This window comes from Salarias fasciatus, chromosome 2 (assembly GCF_902148845.1).
Source record: "Salarias fasciatus chromosome 2, fSalaFa1.1, whole genome shotgun sequence".
NCBI lineage: Eukaryota > Metazoa > Chordata > Actinopteri > Blenniiformes > Blenniidae > Salarias > Salarias fasciatus.
The window spans coordinates 26866249-26887837 of NC_043746.1; the positions used below are offsets into that span (position 1 = coordinate 26866249).

The 21589-nt window shown below is 45.7% G+C and overlaps 1 protein-coding gene across 2 annotated transcripts in view; it reads right to left on the minus strand.

Annotated features, from left to right (window-relative positions):
- Window positions 1-10956: 10956 nt before the first annotated feature.
- Window positions 10957-21589, minus strand: part of LOC115400966 (transcription factor COE3) — a 112460-nt gene continuing 101827 nt past the window's right edge. For both annotated transcript variants that reach the window (XM_030109067.1, XM_030109059.1), the window contains exons 12-16: window positions 19689-19754; window positions 19434-19608; window positions 16468-16653; window positions 12510-12599; window positions 10957-11596 (exon numbers count right to left, since the gene is read on the minus strand). In XM_030109067.1, the coding sequence (XP_029964927.1) occupies window positions 11565-11596; window positions 12510-12599; window positions 16468-16653; window positions 19434-19608; window positions 19689-19754 (549 nt within the window). In that variant the 3' untranslated portion in view covers window positions 10957-11564. The remainder of the gene's footprint in view (window positions 11597-12509; window positions 12600-16467; window positions 16654-19433; window positions 19609-19688; window positions 19755-21589) is intronic.

Genomic DNA, 21589 nt, shown 5'->3' on the forward strand with positions numbered 1-21589 from the left:
ATGATCGCTCCGCTGCAGGAATTTCAATGGAGACCAGGCAGGTTTACCTCGCCTGCCGGAGAAGGACGTTAATGGACAGTAATGTGAAGGACGGCAGATAAATCCATCGGTCAAAAGGCCCCATTTCTTCCAAAAGAAAAAAGAAAACGTGTGGAAGCCAGTAAAAGTAAAAAGAAAAGAAAAAAAAAACAAGCTGAGATCAGAAATCTTGACCTCAACTCAAAAATGCTTCATTTATTCATCGTCCAAAATCCGTCCTGAACTTTTCGCTTTTCCTTAAAAAAACTGCGGCTGCGCCTCAGACCAAGTTTTACTGGTCTGATTTTGACTTGCAGACTTTTAATTTGAAAACTGATTTATTTCCTGTGCATCTAGCAACAGCTTTTCTATATTATTAGAAGATAAATGCAAATCCTGACTGATGCAGAGTTTTGACAAACTCTCCTCGTCATAACACTGTCAGAAAGACTTCCATTAAAACAGCTCCTCTCTTCAATCAGGGCCTTTGTAATTAATTGATTGAAATTAATCACATTTTAATCACATGAAGAGACAGAAGAAGCAACACCTTTCAATTCAAGCTGATTTTGGAAAAACTGAAATATACACTGGACGGACAAGCAGATGGGTGGATGGATGGATGGCTAGTCGATCAGGTAATGGAAGGTAGTGGACATTCCATTGGATAACTGCGGTATTTTCAAATGATAAAAAAAATGAATTCAGAGCTTTCAGGAATTAATCTTCTGGTAAAATCTTCATGTTTTCGTGATTGTCAAACACCTAACAACTTCTATAAACCCAGTTTGAAATAACTATGAATGAGAGACAGGTAGAACTGACTCCATCATGTGTGAATAAAACATCATTATTTTTTTTATTAAATACTTATCAACTCAAAAAGATAAACCTCTGTCAAAATGCAACTTGTTTCAATACTTTCCAATATTCACAGACATATTTTGATGGTAAGGTGGAAAACAATATTCCAGTAAATGTAAATAATGAGACAGAAAAGCAAAGGTTTGAGTGGAGCTGTGTTAATATCTAATATCCTAACATAATATTTTGACTGCTTGTGTTTTATTACCTGCTAAATCAGAGTTTTGACTCAATATGTCAAAACTTCGGAGGAATCGTGGCCCGAGCGCATTGCCGTTGCCTCATCAGTGGAACTTCTCCTTGCTCTCCCGCCGAGCGTTTCCTGTATTCCTGCTCGTTCTTGGCGGGACGGCGTCTCCATAAATCCCGGCGTCCATCTGGAGAAGGTGTTTACAGTGCGACTGTCAGGAGGGCCGGTCGGACATGAGCGATGAAACGCTATCTCGCTGGCTGCATCCGCAGATGTTTTGTGCGACGTGACGTTGGAGGGCCGGAGGTGCCCAGCTGTCTGAGCTGATTCTCTCTCCCGCGCCGCAGTCCGAGCCCTCAGATATGTTTTATGATGAATCTACATATTTCTGCTCTCCGGGGGGACACACATTATTGGGAAGCACTCGATCTCTGCCTCCATTTCCTGCCGGCTCTAATAGCTTCCAGGTGAGAGGTGTTCCGCGGCCTCGCCTGGGAATGCTTATTAAAACTGTTTTCCTATTGATACAGTTGGTTTGATACTTACCAGATTTGACAAAGTAAAGATCTCATGTTTGGCGTAATGTTACAAGGGAAACATAAGTGAGTTATTTGGCCTCGACGTGCTGGAAACGTAACGTTGTTAAAGCGCAGGCCCTGAAACCTGACGCGGGGTCCCAGCGCCGCATTTGGTTTTCATTATTTTTTTCTTTTTTTGGGCTCGAAATATTTAACAATAGCACCAAGGGATTAAGTCATGGAGCGGGTCGCAGCCAAGCCAAACATCCTGCCTCCTCCAGAAAAATGAAGACAGATGAAGAAGGGAAGCAGGTGTAAAGTGTACTCTGCTGCGCTCGGCGCTGCGCTCGAGGTGTTGCGCTCAAAGTACACAAAAAAGAAAAAAAAAACATGGAGGAGGAGGAGGAGGAGGAGGAGGAGGAGGAGGAGGAAATGAAAACAAGCGTTTTGGATATTCCTGCAGTCGGAACTCTTTTCGTGGGAACTGTTAAAGGACCTGATGGTGAATTTAATGGAGGGGAAACAGTCCACACTGCATTTATTAGGCAGCTGTGTGTGTGTGTGTGTGTGTGTGTGTGTGTGTGTGTGTGTGTGTGTGTGTGTGTGTGTGGGTGCGTGCACGCTGCAGGCTCATTACAGTGTGTGTGGTACACATCACTTCCTCCTGTTCACACTGGTCCGGACAGATTCGACTGGTTCTGATCTGCTTTCACACTCCTGACTGAAACCACGTCCACGCAGCCTCGTGTCGACGCTACACACACCTCCAGCAGCCAGGAGGGCTGTGATTGGTCCGTCCTTCAATATGGCGGTGAGCCACTTCGCTTCATAAACAGCCTCCAGGATGAAGGAGCTGTGGACACAGCGGGACGCTGACAGCTCTAGAAATGATTAGCTTTAGTTTATACGTAGATTTTTATTTTGTGTTTTCATACAATATTCATTCACTTTTCTAAACGGACTCTTTGTTTTGTTCTTTTTTTAAGGTCTTAAACCAGAGTCAGTGTTCATTTTTGAAAAGTGTTTTTGTCAAATAGTTTTGGATTTTAAGTGTTTTCATGAATTTTCAGGAAGGCTCTGAAATGTTTCAGACAATTTACGAGGAAGAGAAATATTTTGGAAAGTTAATTTATTGACTGGAAATATTTCAGAGCTTTATGTTTCTGAAGTGGTTCAGAGCCAGTGATCTGGTTTGGGTCCCTGGCTCAGGACTTGTTCAAGACGTTGTAGTGGGGAACTGAACGGGGCTGGTATAAATGTTCTGTACCTGATTTTTTTCAGGTACAAATCTAGTTTCATCTCATTTCAGAACTATATGAGGATTTTTATTGTCTAGGATGTGGGGCTTTTATTTTTTTGGTTCTGTTCTGGTTTTGCACCACATTTGGTTGAATTTCCTGCACGTGTCGAAGTGGTTCTTTACATCACATTCTCATCCTCCTAAGACTCATTTTTATGTGACCCTTGAATGATGGCGTTAATGAATGAATGAATTTTGATTATTTTTTGAGTGAAATGAGTCATTAGATGTGTTTTGTTTTGGTTCACCTGTTCTGAAATGAACCTTTTGTCTGAATAAACTCCCTAAGATAAAATAAAAAATCACATCTTTTTGTTTGAATTAGCCAAAAGAAGCATACAGCGAGGATATCCACGTGTTAATAAATGGTGTTTTCTCTGCGCTTCAGGTTTTGTTCGTGTCTTTTCAGTCTGTCTGCAGAAACACGCTGAGAAGCTTGAAAAAGCGGCTCGGAGTGAGAGGAGAGTGAGCTCTGGGTTTGCTGGCCACAGCGGCGGTCGAGGGTCACCCAGAGTTCCTCGCAGCTCCGAGCTGCCAATGTTTTGGCTTCATGAATATCTGAAATATTTCTCAATCAGCGGAGGAGGCGCTGCAGGTGTGTTTGGTTTGGGCGAGCCGCGGAGTTAAGTGACATTATGTCAGTGCTGCTCGCCGCTCATCTGCGTTCCGACACACTGAGGCATTGGGAGCGCTTCCTGCGAGCTGGTGATGTCATGGCGCTCTCAGGTTCTCCTCCGTGTTTTCATAAAGCGGCGCTCAGGTTTGACAGGCCGACTGTAAGTCATCTCACACAGGAACGGCCCGGGCCCCGGCCCCGGCCCCGACGCCGCAGCCCCTGCCAACGGGGCCCGGGGTCCTGGGGCCAGGTGCGTAAATCAAGAGTCACTCGTCGGGAGGCCGGAGCTCGGAGGGGGGTTGTGGGGGGGTGGGGGTGGGGGGGGTGGGGTGGGGGGTTCCTGGACCAGATCTGAAAGGCTCAAGTCCTCAAACTCCTGGAAAGATTTCACAGATGTGAAGCTCAGAGAGCTGGAAAAGAACAGAACTGACTGGACGACGTCAAGAAGAGACACACGATGTTAAATATTAAGTGTGTGTGTGTGTGTGTGTGTGTGTGTGTGTGTGTGTGTGAGACAGCTCACCTGTCCAGGTAAAGCTGCCTTCACCCTCAGTCAGCTGGATGAAGCAGACGATGGTTTGCAGATGAATGTTGACAGGATGTACGTTTCTGCCGCTCGGTGTCTGAAGTGTTCTTCACTCCGTCGCCTCTCTGGTTTTCTTTTGTTCTGACGTTTTTCTTTTTGGCCAGTAGAAGCAACACGTTCCGTTGTTCTGTCTCGATTCATCAGTTCATGTTCTGATAAAAAGGGTAAATCGGAAACTTTGGGCCCATGCACCATGAGGACTCTCTGACCGTCCTGATCTCAGGATCCATGACCTTCCTGGCGTTGAACTGAGCTGGCTGCCTCTGCTGGATGTGTGAGAAGCTGAACAGAACTCTGCAGGAATTAGATTGAAGTGTCGTGATGAAAGACAGCAGAAGCACATTGACACTGATCAATTAAAACCTGGTGAAGCTGGATCCCTGCTGGCAGCAGCTTGTTTTGTTCCTTCTCTGTCTCCTTCATTTGCACCTGAATCAGAGCGTCTTCAGGCGGCTCCGTTCCCTCGTCCTCGTCCCTCGTCTCCCTGGACCTGCCGCTCTCGTCGGTTCTTCCTTCCTTCAGGTTTTCGCTGCCGAAAACTAAACGCTGGCTGTTTGTTTCTCACCTCTCCGATCTGCTGAATGATGAATTTTACAGATGCTGATAATCAGGTGTGCCGTGAGGCAAACACGCCGTGACAGGTGCTACCGCGTCAGTTCCAGAGGACGCTGCGCCGCCGCTCCGCCGCCGCTCCGCCGCCTTCACAGTTTAAAGGAATCAGACCAAGCTGTCAGTCAGAGCTGCTCACCTGCTGCTGACGGAGGCGTTTCACCGGCAACCTCAGCGGAGGACGAGCAGGCTTCTTCTTCTCCTCCTTCTTATTCTTCTTCTTCTTTTCTTCTTATTCTTCTCTTCTCCTTCCTCTTCTTCTTTTCTTCTGTCTTTATCCCCTTCTCCTCCTCCTCCTCCTCCTTCTTCTTCTCCTTCTTCTCCTCCTCCTCCTTCTCCTCCTTCTTTTCCTCCTCCTCCTTCTTCTTCCCCTTCTCCTCCTCCTCCTCCTCCTTCTCCTTCTTCTCCTCCTCCTCCTTCTTCTTCTCCTCCTCCTCCTCCTTCTTTTTCTCCTACTCCTCCTACCTCTTCTTCTTCTTTTCTTCTTCCTCTTCTCGTTATTCTCCTCCTTATTCTTCTTTCCTCCTCCTCCTCCTCCTTCCCCTCCTTCTTCTTTTTCTCCTACTCCTCCTCCTCCTCCTCCTTCTTCTTCTTCTTCTTCTTCTTCTTCTTCTTCTTCTCCCCCTTTTTCTGTTTTTCTTCTCCTCCTCCTCTTCCTCCTTCTCTGGACTGAACCTTGGTTGTCCTGGTAACAGACCCTCAGCAGGTCTGACCCCCCCCCCCCCCCCCTCCCGCTCTGGGTGATGGGAACCAGACCTGCAGGCCTGATAAACCCGTCACTGACCTTCAGAAGTTTATCTCCGGCTGTGCTTTGATCGGCGTGGCGTCTCAGAACCGTCCAGAAGAGGAAGTCGGAGATACGGCGGTCTGTCTCTCTGGAAGAAGCTTGCTCCGTCGGGCCTGTGACCGTTCTCTCGTCAGTGTTTCAGGGTTGTTTGGGACTTATTTCTAAATTTAATGTCTTGAGGTTTTGGAAGTGAAGGTAGCTTCGCTTTTGTCTTAAACTGGTTTTGCAGACGCATCAAGCTGCTGCAGCTCCTCTGGAAACTCCTGAAGGCTCAAAAACAAACGGCAGCGATAATTAATTGGAGGATCTCCCCCAGATTTCCAGGCCGGTTCCCCGGCCGGCAGCAGAGCCTCCCGAGGCGCGCCGCCGCTGCGATCCTCCACGTCGTCCCGGGTCGTATTTCTCTCTGGGCGCCGGCTGATGTGTTTACCTGCTGCGGCGCTCTCGCTCCGGCCGGCCCGCGGCTGCTCGATTCGCGCTCCAAACGCCAATCAGAGCGGCGGCGTCCGGTCCCACGCCGGCAGCTCCAGCTGAAGGCTGAGGCTGCTCTGGAACTTCTGGGTCTTGATCGCTGCTTTCAGGAGATGCTAATTCACCTTTTTGATCATTCTGAGAGTTACTGATGGGGCTGCTGGAACTTCCATGGGACTGGTTGATAAAGATTTTTGTGCGAGTATAAAGAGCTGAGCCCTCAGCTGTATCGGTGTTGTCTTCAGGCTTCTTCTTCTGCAGTCTCGTCACGGTTTACTGTTTCCATCACAGTCACAGTTTGCGTTCAGCTCCTTTTCCAACATGTGGATCAAACTTCCACGTTTGGAAAAATTCTCGTTTCACCAATATCTCAGAAGAGCTGTGGACCTTCTCAACACCTCCACCAAAGCAGAACCTTTCAGAATAAATGCACTGAGCTTTTACTCAAGGTCTGGAGAATCTACAGATGTAAACATCTAAAGCTGAAAATGCAACTTTTTGAAAGGGTTCACTTTGCAGCTAACCCTCGCTCACAATGTTGCTCTTCAAAACTTTTCTGAAAAGAAAATGGAAAAATCTAAGGTTTTCACTGGAAATGTTATCAATGGAGCCTGAAACACCCAGCCCAGTCTCACGGCAATTCGCGCTATGAGTCGCGTAAATTAAGCTATTGAATCGCGTCCAGGAGCACGATTTGCACTGCATCAGTTTTCTCGTGTCTTTTAAAACTAATACATTTCAATGAGAGTCGCCTGGCCACAGGATGAAATGTGACTGAATTGAATTTATTTTAATATAGGGGCCAAATTCTTCATTGAGAACTTTGTTTGAACTTACTGGAACACTTTGTTGTCACTTTGGGTCTCTTCTTAAAATCTACATGGTTGAGTTTCACGTCTCCCTGAAATGTTCATGTCAAACAAGGCTGGTTCCAAAAGAGGGAAAATTAAAAATGTGTCATTGGACTAATTAATAATACTGAATTATTTGTCAGGGCTTCAAAGGGCTGGTTTCTCTTTCTCTGCACCGAAAAAAAAAAAAAAAAAAAATCACGATAAAATTTACAGTATGAAGTCTCGAAATTTACTTATACATTTCAAGTAACAGTAACTTCCCATAATCAAGTAAAATCACTTAATGTGACCGTTGGTGAAAGTAATGAGTAAGTTTTACCTAATTACACTGATATTCTATTTTATTTATTGATCCTAATTCATTAAAATGCCAGTGCTTTGACTAGTAGTCTAGTCTTGCAACAATTTCCTCAAATAATTTGTTTTCTGCATCAAATTAACTAAATATATCAGCATTCTGTGCAGGAGTTAAAAAAAACAAATATCTTTGAAAATCTTTAACAGAAATGAATCACTGCATAACGTTAATCAAAAGAATAAGTACATGTGTGAAAATGCACCTGATAACGGACTGGATGCTACACGCCTGCGCAGATGTCCAAAGTCACACACAGAAACTCCTTCTTTTTATGAATTAAAGTGTCAAGAGTCTGAACTTCAAGCCAAATGTAATCTTTATTAGACTGTTTCTGTACAAAAAGCACTGGATCACAGGAAAAAACAAAAAACAAAAACAAAAGACATGCATCTATTTACAGCATGGCCAGAGACAGAAAAGAAGAGGCGGGGGTGTGGCCCCCTCGTTCGTATTCTAAAGACATTAATTAAACATTGTGCTTTGATATACTTTGATGATATATTTCATATTTCACAAAGATGCAGTGCCTCTGCCCTCGTTCACATTGAAGTAAAACATCGAGAAAAGTAGAGTTTTCAGTTTCAGAACCAGGACGGTGAGAAGCAAACTTTCTACAACTGTGACCAAAAAAAACAAAAAACAAAACAAAAAGAAAACACAGAAGAAGAATAAAAAGCCAGCGAGCGGTGAGGTGAGAGAAGACGCGCTCGGTTCGGTTTGAGGCTCAGGAGCCTCCGGTTCACTGCTTCAACTCAAAAAATGGCTCTTGGACCGGATGTTCGCACACGATGCGTTTGCATAATGGGAGAAAAGGCTCAGTCCGTCCAGACGTCAGATTTTATGTTTTCAGCTGAAACGAAGAAAAAACTTCAAACTGAAACCGAAGAAGAGAGAAGTGAAGACATTCAGCACTTTCTCTGAATTCAATTCAATACTTTCTTTTAAGTTTGGGATCTGAATAAAGTTTCAGAATAAATATATCATTTGGTAAAGATACTTTTGTCAAATATTTGGATTTTGTAAACATCTATAGTTTTTTTATTTTTCAAATGCTGAATTTCAAACTGACTGATCTCCATCATAAAAAATAAGTTGATTTTTTCTTGATTTTGTGTCGGTAAGCAGAGCTTTTCAGAACTGAGACATAAAACTAACTTTGAACTGCTTAAATAAAAAAACACGTCAAACTGTTTGACGTTTTTCTAAATATATTGTTCAAATTCATCTGCATTTTTTTGGGGAATGTTTTTTAAGTTTGATCATAAGGACAAATGTGCTGAATTCACACAGAATATGCTGCAGTACCATGCTGAGTCATTTGGGGGCGCTGTCCGACATCGCAACTAATTAAATTGGTTTTTCCGAAAATTAAAAATGCATCAAAGCAATAAAATCTCTAACGATCATCCACGTTAGCTCGCTTCAGAAGCTGTTTGGGATTCTGGACTGTTTTTGTTTCCACAAAACTTGATGATCGTCTGAAATATTTGTCATACTTTTAACAATAAACGGACTCCTGAAACCAGACGGACCAAAGAAACCTAAACATTTAAGAGAAAACTACCAGAAGAGAAAAGTAGTGTTTGTGTCGCTGTGTGGTCAGTCGTAAGGCATCGAACTTGACTGATTGTTAAATTTGGCGGGCGTCCTGCGGGACGAGCGCGCGTTACGGAAACAGGAACACAGTTGCATATAAGGAAACGATCCAGATTGTGTGCGACGACGAGAACAGCACCATCAACAACAACACCCACGTAGATGGAAGAAGTTTCCCTTGAGATTGGTGACCCAAAAAACAAACAGAACAAAAACAAAAAGAACTGAACTTCTCAATTGGTTTTTAAAATCTGCTGCCGGTTTTTTTTTTAAATCATTCTCACCAAAAAACACAAAGACAAGGATCGGGTCGCATATTAGGATGGATAAAATATCATCTTCTAAACACCGAAACTGAAACGTAAAGAGCGGTGGAGTATTATAAGTTTCTGAAATACAAAAAAATTTCACATGACAAGGATCCGCGCCGTCTGACGACAGCAGAAAAAAAAAAAAAAAAAAAAACATATCGGTGCATATCGTCTAGCTTTCATCTTTTTTTTTGTATTTTTTTTAATCCACTTTTAGCTTTTTTTTTTCATAAAGATGCATTGCTCTTCATTAAGTGCCCCAACGAAAAATAAAAACAAACAAAAAAAATAGTGCATTAAGAAATAACCATGATTATACATTTCACAATAATACACAAAGGACGAGAAGAACCAGGGGAAACACAAATGATGCTGTTTACAAAAAAGTTAAATATCGTATCGGAAAAGCTTCTTTTTTTGTACAAAAGTGATGAAAGCGTCGTTTTTACGTCCTGCTTTCAAAAACCAGCGACCACGTCATGATGGTTTGTTTGTTTTTTTTTTTCATTATTTTTACAAAAAAAGGGTTAATTCCTCTCACTTGTTCACTCTTTTTACAATATCTAAAAGGTATTAAGACATCAAATGTGTTTACATATATATTTGAGACTATCATTCAGGCCTAAATCACAAAAGGAACTCCCCAAAACATACTTTATAAATACATAGAAAATAAGCACAATCAGAAGAATAAGAAGAAAGATCTGGTACCTAAATGTGATTAAAACTGCTGCAAGCCTTTTTCTCGGTAAGACGCACCCGCTGATTCTGGATGAGGAATGGCCCAAATGAAAGAAACACAAAGGAAAAAAACCCGACGAGGCGTTGTTCGTTTGTTGGTTGTTTCCTTCTTTCTTTAAAAAAAAAAAAACTTACTGCATTTCTGTTAAAAGCTGAGGAACAGAAAGGAAGGCGGTCTGTCAGGACTCGTGGGGAAGGTTTAGGGGATTTTCAGTGGGAATCTGTCAAATCTGGGAACCGTCAGACGGTTTTCCCCAAATCTGTACGAAAAACAAAAAAGAAAAAAAAAAAAGATTTAGCTTTTAGTTTCAGGACTTAGTCCGACTCGGATCCACCGAGAGCTTCTGATGCAGCGAAAGAACCGACTGAGATCCACCGCCGGACTGGAGGACCGCTTGGGAAACTTCCAGCTGACCGATTTAAAAAAAGAAAGCAATGCTTGGTTGTAGAGATAGAAACGATACCACAGACTGTATGTACAGGAAGAAGAGCCGAGCCCGAGCCGCGGTGGACGAGCCTCCCGTCTGCCTCACAGTGGTAACGGAGCCCAGACTCCATGGATCCTCAAGTCAAACCAACCGCTCCCTGACCTCTGACCTCCGCCTGCAGCCGCCACCTTCAGATCTGTCGAGGTTTTAATCCGATTACGGAAACGTCAGAAGAAGAGTGTCTGACGAGACACGAGATTCGCTGCAGAAATGTGACTGAATATCTGAGTTTTCCGGTGGAGACCGACCTCGCTGGATCAGCAGGTCGGACGGCCTGCTTCAGCTCAGGAAACACTGTCGGATCAGATGAGTCAAGTTTCAATGAGTCCAAACGAGACGCTTCAACGATTCAGAATCATCTGATGAGACGTTTTATCAGTAACTCAGTCAGAATGTTGGTTTCAATTTTGACAATTTTTGACAGTTTTCGCTCATAGAGACGTCGAACAGAAAGAACGCTGTTTCACGTTTCTTTGAAACTTCGGTGTTTCATCTTACATGTCGTCTCCCAACACGTCCTTCATGCTGATTTAAGATGTTTGACCATCTTTCAAGTTTCTGTTTTGACGTTTTGTTGGCATGTGACGGGACATTAGAGAAACTTCATAGGAGAGGTTTCATGTTTCAGAGATGTTTGCTGAACATCGGAAGTTTGGCAGCATGACGTCAAATTAATTGTTTTGTGTTTGGCGAGAACCTTCATATTGCTGAAGTTTTCATTTAGACAGATCTAGTATTCATTCCGTCTTTAGGAAACATGTTTCACTGGCCTCTCGTCTCTCGAAGACTTCGTCTTCCAGCTGACACGCTTTGTGCTTTTATTTTGGTGTTTCGGTGGCTTCCTGTTTGCAGACAATATGTTTCCTGTTTTGTTGGCATTCGACAAGCCGTCTTGTCTTTCCCGCGGTTTAACGTTTAGCAGGTCTAAAGATCTCTGACCTCTCACACAACGCTTTCTGTCTCACAGAAGTCTGAGTGAAGGACGAAACATTTCATGTTTCGCCGAGACGTTTCCTGCTTCTGACCAGACAGTCCGAGTCTTTCTGATGTTTCCTCTTGGGCGATGGCGGCGGCGAAGCGACGCCACCCGCTGACTGCGGTGGGATCCACGCGGAGGCTCTTCTGGCTGGTCGGGTGCAGCGGTGCATTGTGGGCCGGTGGGTGGATCTGGGGGACGACGGGGAGGGTCTTTCTCTTATGGCGCTTCAGTTTGGGATTCGGGGTCGGGGGAGGGGTCTGGCGGCGTCTGGCTCCTCCTCACATGGGCGGCACGATCAGACCTGCCATGGCTGAAACACAACGAGCAGAATTTACCTTCGAGGACTCAGGACAGACTCGGCTGTGAAGGCTTCGAGGTCAAGGTTCAGGTTTATCCTGGACTCTGCACCTTTACACTGAAATACGGACTTCCTGTCACTTTGGACCTTCGGTCGCTGTTTTTTTGTTTTGACTCATTTCTGTAAGTTCATACAGTTTGGTGATCAAGTTAAGATTTGTATTTATTTTCTTCTTTCATGGAAACATCTTGATAAAACTCCAAGAGGCTCCACATTTTGGCAACGTCACACATCTAAACTTAAAATCTTAAAGTTTGATGAACTCGACTTTCTGTGAGTCGAGATATTGAAAGTAGAGATATCAATGATTTCCAATAAATGATTTCTCATGAGATCTTCAAACAAAGTAGAATACTTCTCAGTAACAGAGAGAAGTCCAATAAAGAAAAAAAAAATGTTATTTAAGTTTATTTGACAGATTGACATCAATAAGAGTCTGTTGAACTACCCAGCGGTCAGAATGTGAAGTCCTTTATTTCTTTCTATAAGCTGAATTGTTGACGCCAAAGTCACTTTTAATGATGAAACTGTTGATTTGCAGAAAATTCCGACCTGATTTTCAATTAAAAACACATTAATTCATTAGTTCTCCTCCAAGAAGGAAGAAAACGTCTCAATAACAGGCAAATATAAAAAAAATCTCCCAAAATGCCAGAAGTTATGGATCAACTTTGACCTTCTGAAAGCACAGAAACCTTCATCATCATCAGCTTCTTCTTCACCATCATCATCATCATCAACGTCCGGCTGCGTGTCCAGCTTAGACGGCAGGGGGACGGGGGTGCTGACAGGCCGGAGGAGGAGGAGGAGGAGGAGGAGGAGGAGGAGGAGGAGGAGGAGGAGGAGAGGGGAGTGGGATGCTCACCCTGGAGGTTGCTGCCATTGGTGGTGGTGCAGGTGGGGGGCGGGGAGGTCTGTGGCCGCACGACAGGGGCGAAGGCGCTCTTCTGTTTGACTGCAGAAACCATATGGACAGGAGAGAATGAATAAGGGCCTATGGGAGCAGAGGAAGAGGAGGAGGAGGAGGAGGAGGAGGAGGAGGGAGAAGGTGGTGATTAGGAGGAGGTGGAGGTGGAGGTGGAGGTCCTACGTGGCGGCATCGAGCAGGCAGACGCACAGGAGGGGGTGAGTGATCTGACCGGGATGAGGCGGTGAGTCATGCGGGGGGGGGAGGACGGGGATGAAGAGGAGGAGGAGGATGAGGAGGAGGAGGAAGAATGGCTCCCTGCCTCAGATCGGGCCCAACATGCTGACGTCTGGCAAAAGTTGATCCATAACTTGAAGGACTTTCAAACCAACCAACCGGATCCCACCTGAGAGCGGCGGCAGCAGCGTCCACACACACTCTGCAGGAGGTGTGTGTGTGTGTGTGTGTGTGTGTGTGTGTGTGTGTGTGTGTGTGTGTGTGTGTGTGTGTGTGAGGTCACACGAAGTACCCTGATTCTTCACCTTTAAAAACATCCACCTCTTTCTACAGTTGGCTGCTGAATCCAGGAAGCAGTTTGGAGAGCAGGGAGACGTTCAGGATCAATACCAGTGATCGACAGTAACGATAAAGCTGGAGTCCGGATGATTAGCCTCGCTTAGCTTAGCCCGAATGTTGGAAACTGAGCACAATTCAAACTGTTATAATTTAGTGAAAACTCATCTTTTACTGGACATGAACAGAAATGAGGGTTCACTGTTTGTTGGTTTTTTTTCACATGAAGATCCTTTATCTGAAAGTCAGCTACTCAACCTGATCAGGCTCGGAACATGCACGATACGGAGGGTTTCTCTCTGCGTTTTCTGAATTTCAGAGCCTCTCTACCTTTGTGAACCACGCTCCTTCACAGGGTCAATTCATGCCTTGAACTCTAACATACTGCGGGAGCCAGTGACCAAAAAACGACCCATTTCTAATTCAAAGCATTGGACTACAAATACATAAATCCCAAAAATCAAATGTCAGTGTGAAGTAGAGATAAAGAGAAAAAGCAAAGAAACAGAAGAGAAAAGCTCAGATCTGTCTTTATAGAAACTAAACTGAGCTCATCCTCGATCTAACTGAACCATTATGCAAAATGTATATTTAAACTAATGACTTTTGCATTTCTCTTCTCCTGCTAACTCCCAGATTTTAATCTCAACCTTTTGAGTAATCTGGGTGGAAAGTTGATGAGCACTCACTGAAGGGAAGAGTTTAAAGTAAAGTAAAGCAGCAGGTGCAACAAGGACGTTAAAAGCTATAAAGTCGGCTGCGACAAAACCATGAGTGAGATGTTCAGTAATCGGCCAGAAAATCCAGAGAGACTCTATTTAGCTCAGACTGAATCATCCAGACCGTTTTCTAGTGACGCTGCTGAAGGTTTAGACAGCTGGAAGAACCAGACTCCTCTCTCTGAGCAGAAATAGATCTCATTTCGCGTCACTAACGCTCCCTGTATGCTAAGCTAAGCTAATCTGAGCTCATCCAGACACCTCCTCCAGGTGTGTGTGTGTGTGTGTGAGGAGCGGCTGGCAGACTCGGCGGGGAGCTGCTGGTGTCGCCGCTCTCTGACAGAAGGAGGAAGCGCGGCGCTGCCCCTGCAGGAGCCGGCGGAGTTTATGGAGCGCAGTGTGTCTGTAAATGATTCAAGGACGCCGTTTGAAAATGGAACGGTAAAATGAAACGGGAGGAATGTAAATGTGATTTATCGCTTCATGCCAGCGACCGTCCTGTGTGTGTGTGTGTGTGTGTGTGTGTGTGTGTGTGTGTGTGTGTGTGTGTCCTGGATGGCTGCTTCTTCCTGCTCACGTTTCCTTCGCCGTTGTTTCTCTCTCCAGCTGATATTAATGGATTCGGCCCAAAGCGTGAATGCATGAATGCATGAAGGATGCGGTGAGGATGTTAGTGGGGTTAGTGGAGGAGGGGGGGATGGACAGGGGGACAGTCAGAGGAGGGAGGAGGTGAACAATGCGTGGCGGTGTTCACTCACACACTCACACTCACACACACACACAGAGCGTGGGGAAGCTGTAGCTCAGCCAGGCGAGATGTGAGCCCACCTTTTGTTTGCTCGCCAGGGACGACAACATCACCTGGCACGGAGACGCGGTTTGAGCTCGCTGCCTTCTAAACGAGTCTCGCTGAGACTCGCCGAGCTCTTTGATACGCGAGCCAAAACAATGGAGCGCTCCCCGCGGGCGACTTTCAGACTTTACCGGTCTCCAAAACACACCTGCGCCTTCCAAGCTGCGGCTCCGACTCCAGGCGTGTTAATCAGAGCCGAGCGAGGAGCTTCGGCGGCGGCGGCGGCAACAACAACAACAACAACGACAGAGACGACTGCGAGCGCCGTGAAAGCGCCGGCTGGCCTCCTGCAGCCCGGACTCACATTCATTACTGCGCTCGGCGGCTGCACCGCCTCCTCCGGTCCCACACCGGCTCCGGCTCTCTGTTTGCGCTCCAACGTGTCGTCGATACCGCTAACGCCTCACTGTCGGCTGCTTCGGCGCCCGATTCTCTCGCGTTTGTCCCGCCGCATTAAAACTTCACCTGAGATCAATACGACTTGGTTTTTATGGAACAATTGGTCCTGGTAGAGCTCCGGGGTTCAGACGGACGGCGCTCAAAGCTCCCGCAGAGCCTCAGACTGAGGTTTGATTCTCGGTTCGTTGGAGTAGAGGTGCTGCGTTTGGTATAATCCAGCACTCTCACGTTCACAAGCATCACTTCCTTACTTATTAGTATCATTTGTATTAACCATTTGCTGTAGTTCCATCAGCTTCTCATCACTAAGACTGAATAAAAGCGTGACTCCAGTCCTCCCGGCTCCTCTGCCTGGCGTGTTTGGCTTCACTGAAACATTCTGGTGAAGTGGAGAAACCAGAAAATACTGCAAGAGGCGTCAAGTGGCACCGAACAGACAGCCGCAGTCACTGAGGACACCTTCACTCTACATCTTACAAAAGCAGGAACCTTCAGGTTGAAAGAAATGTGAAGTTTTCTAATAGATTACATGGAGTGACGGGACTTGATCCTGCTTTCTCAGTCTGAAGCTGCAGGGCTGCTCTTACTTTACTCATTCATCAAACCAGGATTTAAAACAGGAGTTTTTTGTGTCGCAGCATCTATTTTGACCTGAGTGTCCATTCAGAATCACTCTTCCTCTCTTGCAGCCCTCTTTAATGTGAGCTGATGAAGGTTCTCAGTCAGTTTCTCTTGGAGCCGTCTGACAACCAATCATGTAGTATCAGCCAGTAATGGAAAGATTTAGGCTTTTTTCATGATAATGCAGCCAATAACGTCATAACTTGCCAGTCACGGCAGGACAATTGATCTGTAGCATCTGAAGTATTTGAAAACTGCAGGCAATAATCTAATAACACATAATTAGGCTGCATTTCTTGAAAATAAAAGCGTTTTTGAATGTTTTGTGCAGTTTACTTATGAAAAACATGCATAGTGCATTGGCAATTCATTCACATTCATTTATTGAGGACACAAATTCACCAACACTCATTGGTGAATTACGATATTACTGGCTTTATTACATTATTAATAGTTATTATTACCCTACAGGCTGTCATGAGTCTTCTGTATTTCTATGAAAAGCTGTGGACGTTCACTACGTCTTCCGGCTGGACTAAATATCACAGGGAAACCAAAACACACCTACACCACACGATGTCCAGACCAGAGGCCCAAGAAGACGTCACATTTCACACACACACACACACACTCACACTCTCACACACTCGCGGTGTCAGAGATGGTCCCTCCTGCTGCCTGCCTCCCAGGTGGATGAGGTTTGTTTGGGTTTTGTCTCTTTCTGAAGCGTGTGCTTTGGAAACGGACTCACTTGCGTAAGCGGAGTTGGCGGTGGAGCCGTTGAGGAAGCTGGGGGATCCCGGGACGCCCAGGTTGGTCATCCCCGCCGCGCCGTATCCGTTCATGGTGGACGTGATGGTGTTGTAGTTGGACTGCTGAGGCGTGGAGCTCGGCACGTAGCCGCGAGGAGACACGCTGTTCGAGTTACGGGAGTAACCTGAAGATCAGAAAACATTAGTTACACGCTTTTATTACACATATTCACAAATAAAGTTTACAGCATGATGAAAACCATTCTGCTGTAAACATTAGATCTGATTCCTCTAAACTGAGCTATTGAGTTGGACAATGGTTGAAAGTTGTAATCTGGATAAATCACATGATTTCTCTGATTAATTGCATTGTTAAAGAAAAATTCTACCAAAAAATTGACATTTTAAAGAAGAATGTGCATTTTTATTCGAAACATGACTCTGCTTCATGTTTCATATGTGAGGCTGCTTCATGAGTGTCAGAAAGCTGTGAGGATGATCAGTGAGCTCGGCGTCGGCTCCTGCAGGTCGTCCATGTTTTCCGTGAAGCTCTCTGACCTCCTCGTCGTGACCTGAGCAGCAGCAGGTCATCTCTCCCTCATCTCTCACCTTGCTGCAGTCCTGCTCTCACCCCCCCTCCTCCCCTGCCCCTCCCCCTCCCCCTCCCTCACACCCCCAGTCCCCCCAGTGCAGATTGACCCTGGTCAAGGATGCATTGAATACCAATGCTGGCGGCAGCACTCGGTGCGACCTTTGACCCCCTCCTGAGGCTCCGGGGTTCCCACCAACCTCGGGCCGAGCAGAGCCAGCAGAGTGCCAAGTAGCACATTAAATCCCCCCCCCCCCCCCCCCCCCTTCCCTCCAGCCTCACCCCTTCTCCACTTCCTCATTCGGGCCAGTTCCCAGCAGGAGGCTGGTGGAGGTCTGCCCAGGGACGAGGAGGACGAGGAGGACGAGGAGGACGACGACGAAGAGGAGGGCCGCTGATGGGAAACACGTGTGGAGGACAGTGGAGGGAGCGGTCCAGATGACTGGAGGATCACAGGACGCTTTGTTTCGGCGCTCCTGGCTCCCTGCCCGTCCTCGTAGCTCCCTGGCAGACCCAGAAAGCCCCGCCCCTCCACGCCCCTCCACACCTGTCACCCATCCAGCGTGGGAAGCAGCTCAACATCATGAGGACACATTGAGTTGAGCTCAGATTGGAACCACTGCTGATTGGCTGATGTGTAGTGTTTTAGTTTTATCGTCTTTATCTTGTTTTTGTGTATTTCAATTTACATTTTTTTTTGGGTGCTTTTTCTGTGTTGTCCTTTTTAGCTTTAGTTTTGACGTCTGTCAGGGATGCTTTCCAGAATTTTGTCAAAGGTCAAAGGTCATGGTGTCATACAAACGATAAATCTAAGGAAACACGGGAGGAAATGACCTGCTTCAGTTATCATAACGGTGCTGAAGCAAAATCACAAGAGGCAGAAGTCGACCGGTCACTCCAGCTGCAGCGGCTGAATGTCTGTGTGAGGCCGGAGAGTCAAACTCTTTTTTAGAAGTTGGTTTTCAGGTTCCCTCGCTGATGGATGGATCCACACTGAGCATGTGCTGCAGGCCGGAGCTTTAATGTGAGTGAAGGAGTGAAACTATTATTTCAATTCTCCAAATGTTGTCATACTGAATTACACCTGTTGCTCATGTGGGGGCTCAGTCGGGCGAATACAGCCGTAACGGTCGTGTAGCTGCTTTCTGCCGTGCTACAGTGACACCCAGTGGACATAGGTGGTATAGACCATATCATTTAATATATAAATCACACGAGCAGCAGAAAACTGACGTCTCGTCTGAACAACACGGTTTGACTGTTATGAGACGTTCATTGTGAGACACGTGTGTGTGAGCGCAGGTTAAATGCTGGTCGTGTTGGAGCAGTGAACCATCAGAGGCTGGTTATGTCTTCATGTATTAAACTCTGAGAGGACTGAAGAGGAGGGGAGGCTCCTCGACGAGTCCACACTGCTCTGAATTAGTGCCGTAAATTACCCGTCTGCTCGGCCTGATCAGCCCTGTGCTCGGGAGCCGCTGTTTTTATTAATGTTTTAATCACGGTGGATAATTGCGAGGGGCGCGCAGAGCTGTTTCATACTTCCTCGCAGCAGGGGAGGGTGGGGGCGGGGGTGTGTGGGTGGGGGGGGTGGGGGGGTTGTTCAGGGATCCTCGGAGGAACATTTCCGAGCGGAGAGCTCTCGAACTCTCCGAGTTATGAGTTTGGAGCCTCGGTTCCCATGACCTAACGGATTCCTGAAAGGTGTTTGCTGCCGGGGCCGATGGGGAGAGCAGACCGGGGTCCGGGGGGGGGAATGGAGGAAGGGGTGGGGGAGGGTGTCTGGGGAGTGAAAGCAGCTCGATCTGCCTCCTGTCCACGCCTGTTGGCTGCACGTTTCCCTGAGCGTCCCTGACAGAAGCAGCAGCAAGTGCTGAAAGAAACCAGGAGAACGAAACCTCGTCTGAGCTCCACAGTCTGTTAGGACCACGACACCCCGACTCCACCCCGACTCCGCCCATGTTCTGTATTCCTGGATTTCTGCTGAACCTACACGCACTGGAGTACGATGCTGCATGGATCATGAGGAAATCTACTTGTCTTTATTGAAATTTGCTGCAGTTTACCTCACTCTACTGGATCTAATGAATGAATCTACCTGGAGGTGGAGCCTGCTGAACTTCACTGGACTCTAATGGACCTAACTAAATACTGCTGGATCCATGAGGAAGTTGACCGGTTTTCATCAAGTCTAAATGATTGGACTGTCTTCTAATGACCCCGGGAGGCTGCTGGTCTCTGCTGATCCGGATCACTCTGACGTAGTCCTACATGTCCTTCTAGAGCCTGTTGCAGTGTGTGGAGCTGTCTGAGCAGGTGAGCCCGCCCAGCTGGGCTCTGCTGGGCTCTGCTGTGGTCCCGGTGCTGGGCTCTCACCCTGGTCGGCCTGCGAGGCCTCGGAGATGTTGACGGCGAGCTGACTGCTGAACGAGTTGACTCCCATCATCCCCGAGTGAGCGGCGGAGCCGGTGAGCGAAGGCAGCTGGTTGTGGCTGCGGGGGACGCTGTAGAGCGCCTCGGTGAGGTCCGCCGCCCGCTTTAGGATGATCTCCTGAAACAGAGGGACAGAGGACGCGTGTCTCAGTCCGGCCCTCGCCCGGCGTCCCCGAGCCTCCGGTCGACCCGCCTCACCTGGTTGTTGTGCGGCATCCCGTACAGAGCCTCCACCAGGTCTGCCGCTCGCTTCAACAGCACCTCCTGAGGAAAAGACACGGAGGAGGAACAGCTCAGCAAAGCAAGGGGACGCAGCGAGAAGCGCCTGAGGACAAACAGTCGAACCAGACACCTCAGGATCAACAAACCAGCAACAGGAGGCTTCTGTCCGTTGGTCCGACAGGCGCACCGTCCTGTCGAACTCCACCCGACTCTGTTCAACTTATCTAGAACTACAGAAATAATAACTCCACTACACTTAGAGGGGAAATGATGTCTCCAAGTTCCAGACTCAAACAGGGGAAGTCCGTGCTGTGAGTTAAACTCCGCCAACGTCACAACAGTAAACAGAAACACGTCAGTCCATGAGAGAGGAAACCTCTACTCCAAACACTAGGAGTTGCCATGACAACAGATAGTAAAATAATGATAACTAATAAATACATCAAAGAGCGGACGGAAAAAAGAAGGGAAATACAATTGTGTAATTATTTCCGAACAAGACAGAAAAAGTAACTGACAGGATTTTGAGAGAAAATAAAAATCAGGAGGAAATAAAACATTACTTCAAAATGGAAAAGGAAAGGATAAGGCCTGAAAGAAAGAAAGAAAATTAAAGAAGAAGAAAATTGTTAATATTAAACTACTGGAATGAAGGGATGAAGAGTGAAAGAGAGGAGAATAAGAAGCAAAAGGAGAAACACACAGTACGACAGGAAGTTATGGCTCTCTGACAGCGATTAGAAAATAAAGATGAGACAGAGAGGAGGAGGAGGAGGATGAAGACGAGGTGTTCAGTCCCAGAGGAGCAGCAGTGGGGAGGTGGAGTCCTCTGCTGGAGCTCCCTGAGGTATTACAGCAGAGACAGAGAGAGATCAACACCAGCCTCACTGACCAGGAGGAGGAGGAGGAGGAGGAGGAGGAGGAGGAAGGGGCGGTTCTTCTGCGCTACTTTCATAATCTGATGTCTAATTGTATATTGTCATATTTATTTGTTGCAACTGTTATTATTTTATAAACTAATAATTTCAGTAGTAACACTCAAACCAATAATAACTTATATTTACTATCATTATATAAGAATAAGGATAACAGAGTAACAACAGTTCACACATATTTTAAGTACTTTTTGTCCTTAAATCTTTAGTATTGTTCACAGTAGAATTATATTAATTGTTTTAAATGATTGTGCTATGAAAAGCAATACGTAACTGTAAATAACTGGTATTATTGTTATTATTATTAATGATAATATAGTAATAAAATAAATGAGATGCGTGTTCATGTGCCTGCAGCATATATTTTTTTATTGATTTACTTTTTTTTAATGAGTGTAATTGATAGCAATATTAATAGCACAGTATAGGTTATCAGATTGTGCTTCACGCTGTGCTATTTAATGTAATTTTGATCTGGAAAATATTATTATGATCATTTTGTTTTAGTACTGAAAAAAGGATAAAAGCTGGGTGACTCGTATCGGATAAGTGACATAATCTCAGGAACAATCTGCTGCCATAGTAGGATAAAAACACATCCAGTCACCCCACACTAAAAGAACAAATCTGTTTCAGCAGATCTACCTTTTCTCTTATTCGTTTATATTTTCTGCCTTACACTTTTGTCCCAGTAGAATAGAAAAAAAAATCTGTCTGTTAATCACATTAAACAAGTTCTCAATAAAAACCTGAATATTAATGTGTAATGATCATATTTTGTAATTTTTTTTTTACTTTTATTGATTCACTATCACTATTGATAAATGAGTCTGCTGTTCAATGAGAGGCTTAAATGTTTGAATTTGACGTCTGTAGAAATATTCATTGTATGATCTGTGAAAAACTAAAATATTTTCCTGAGCTTAATAAAGTTGTTTGATT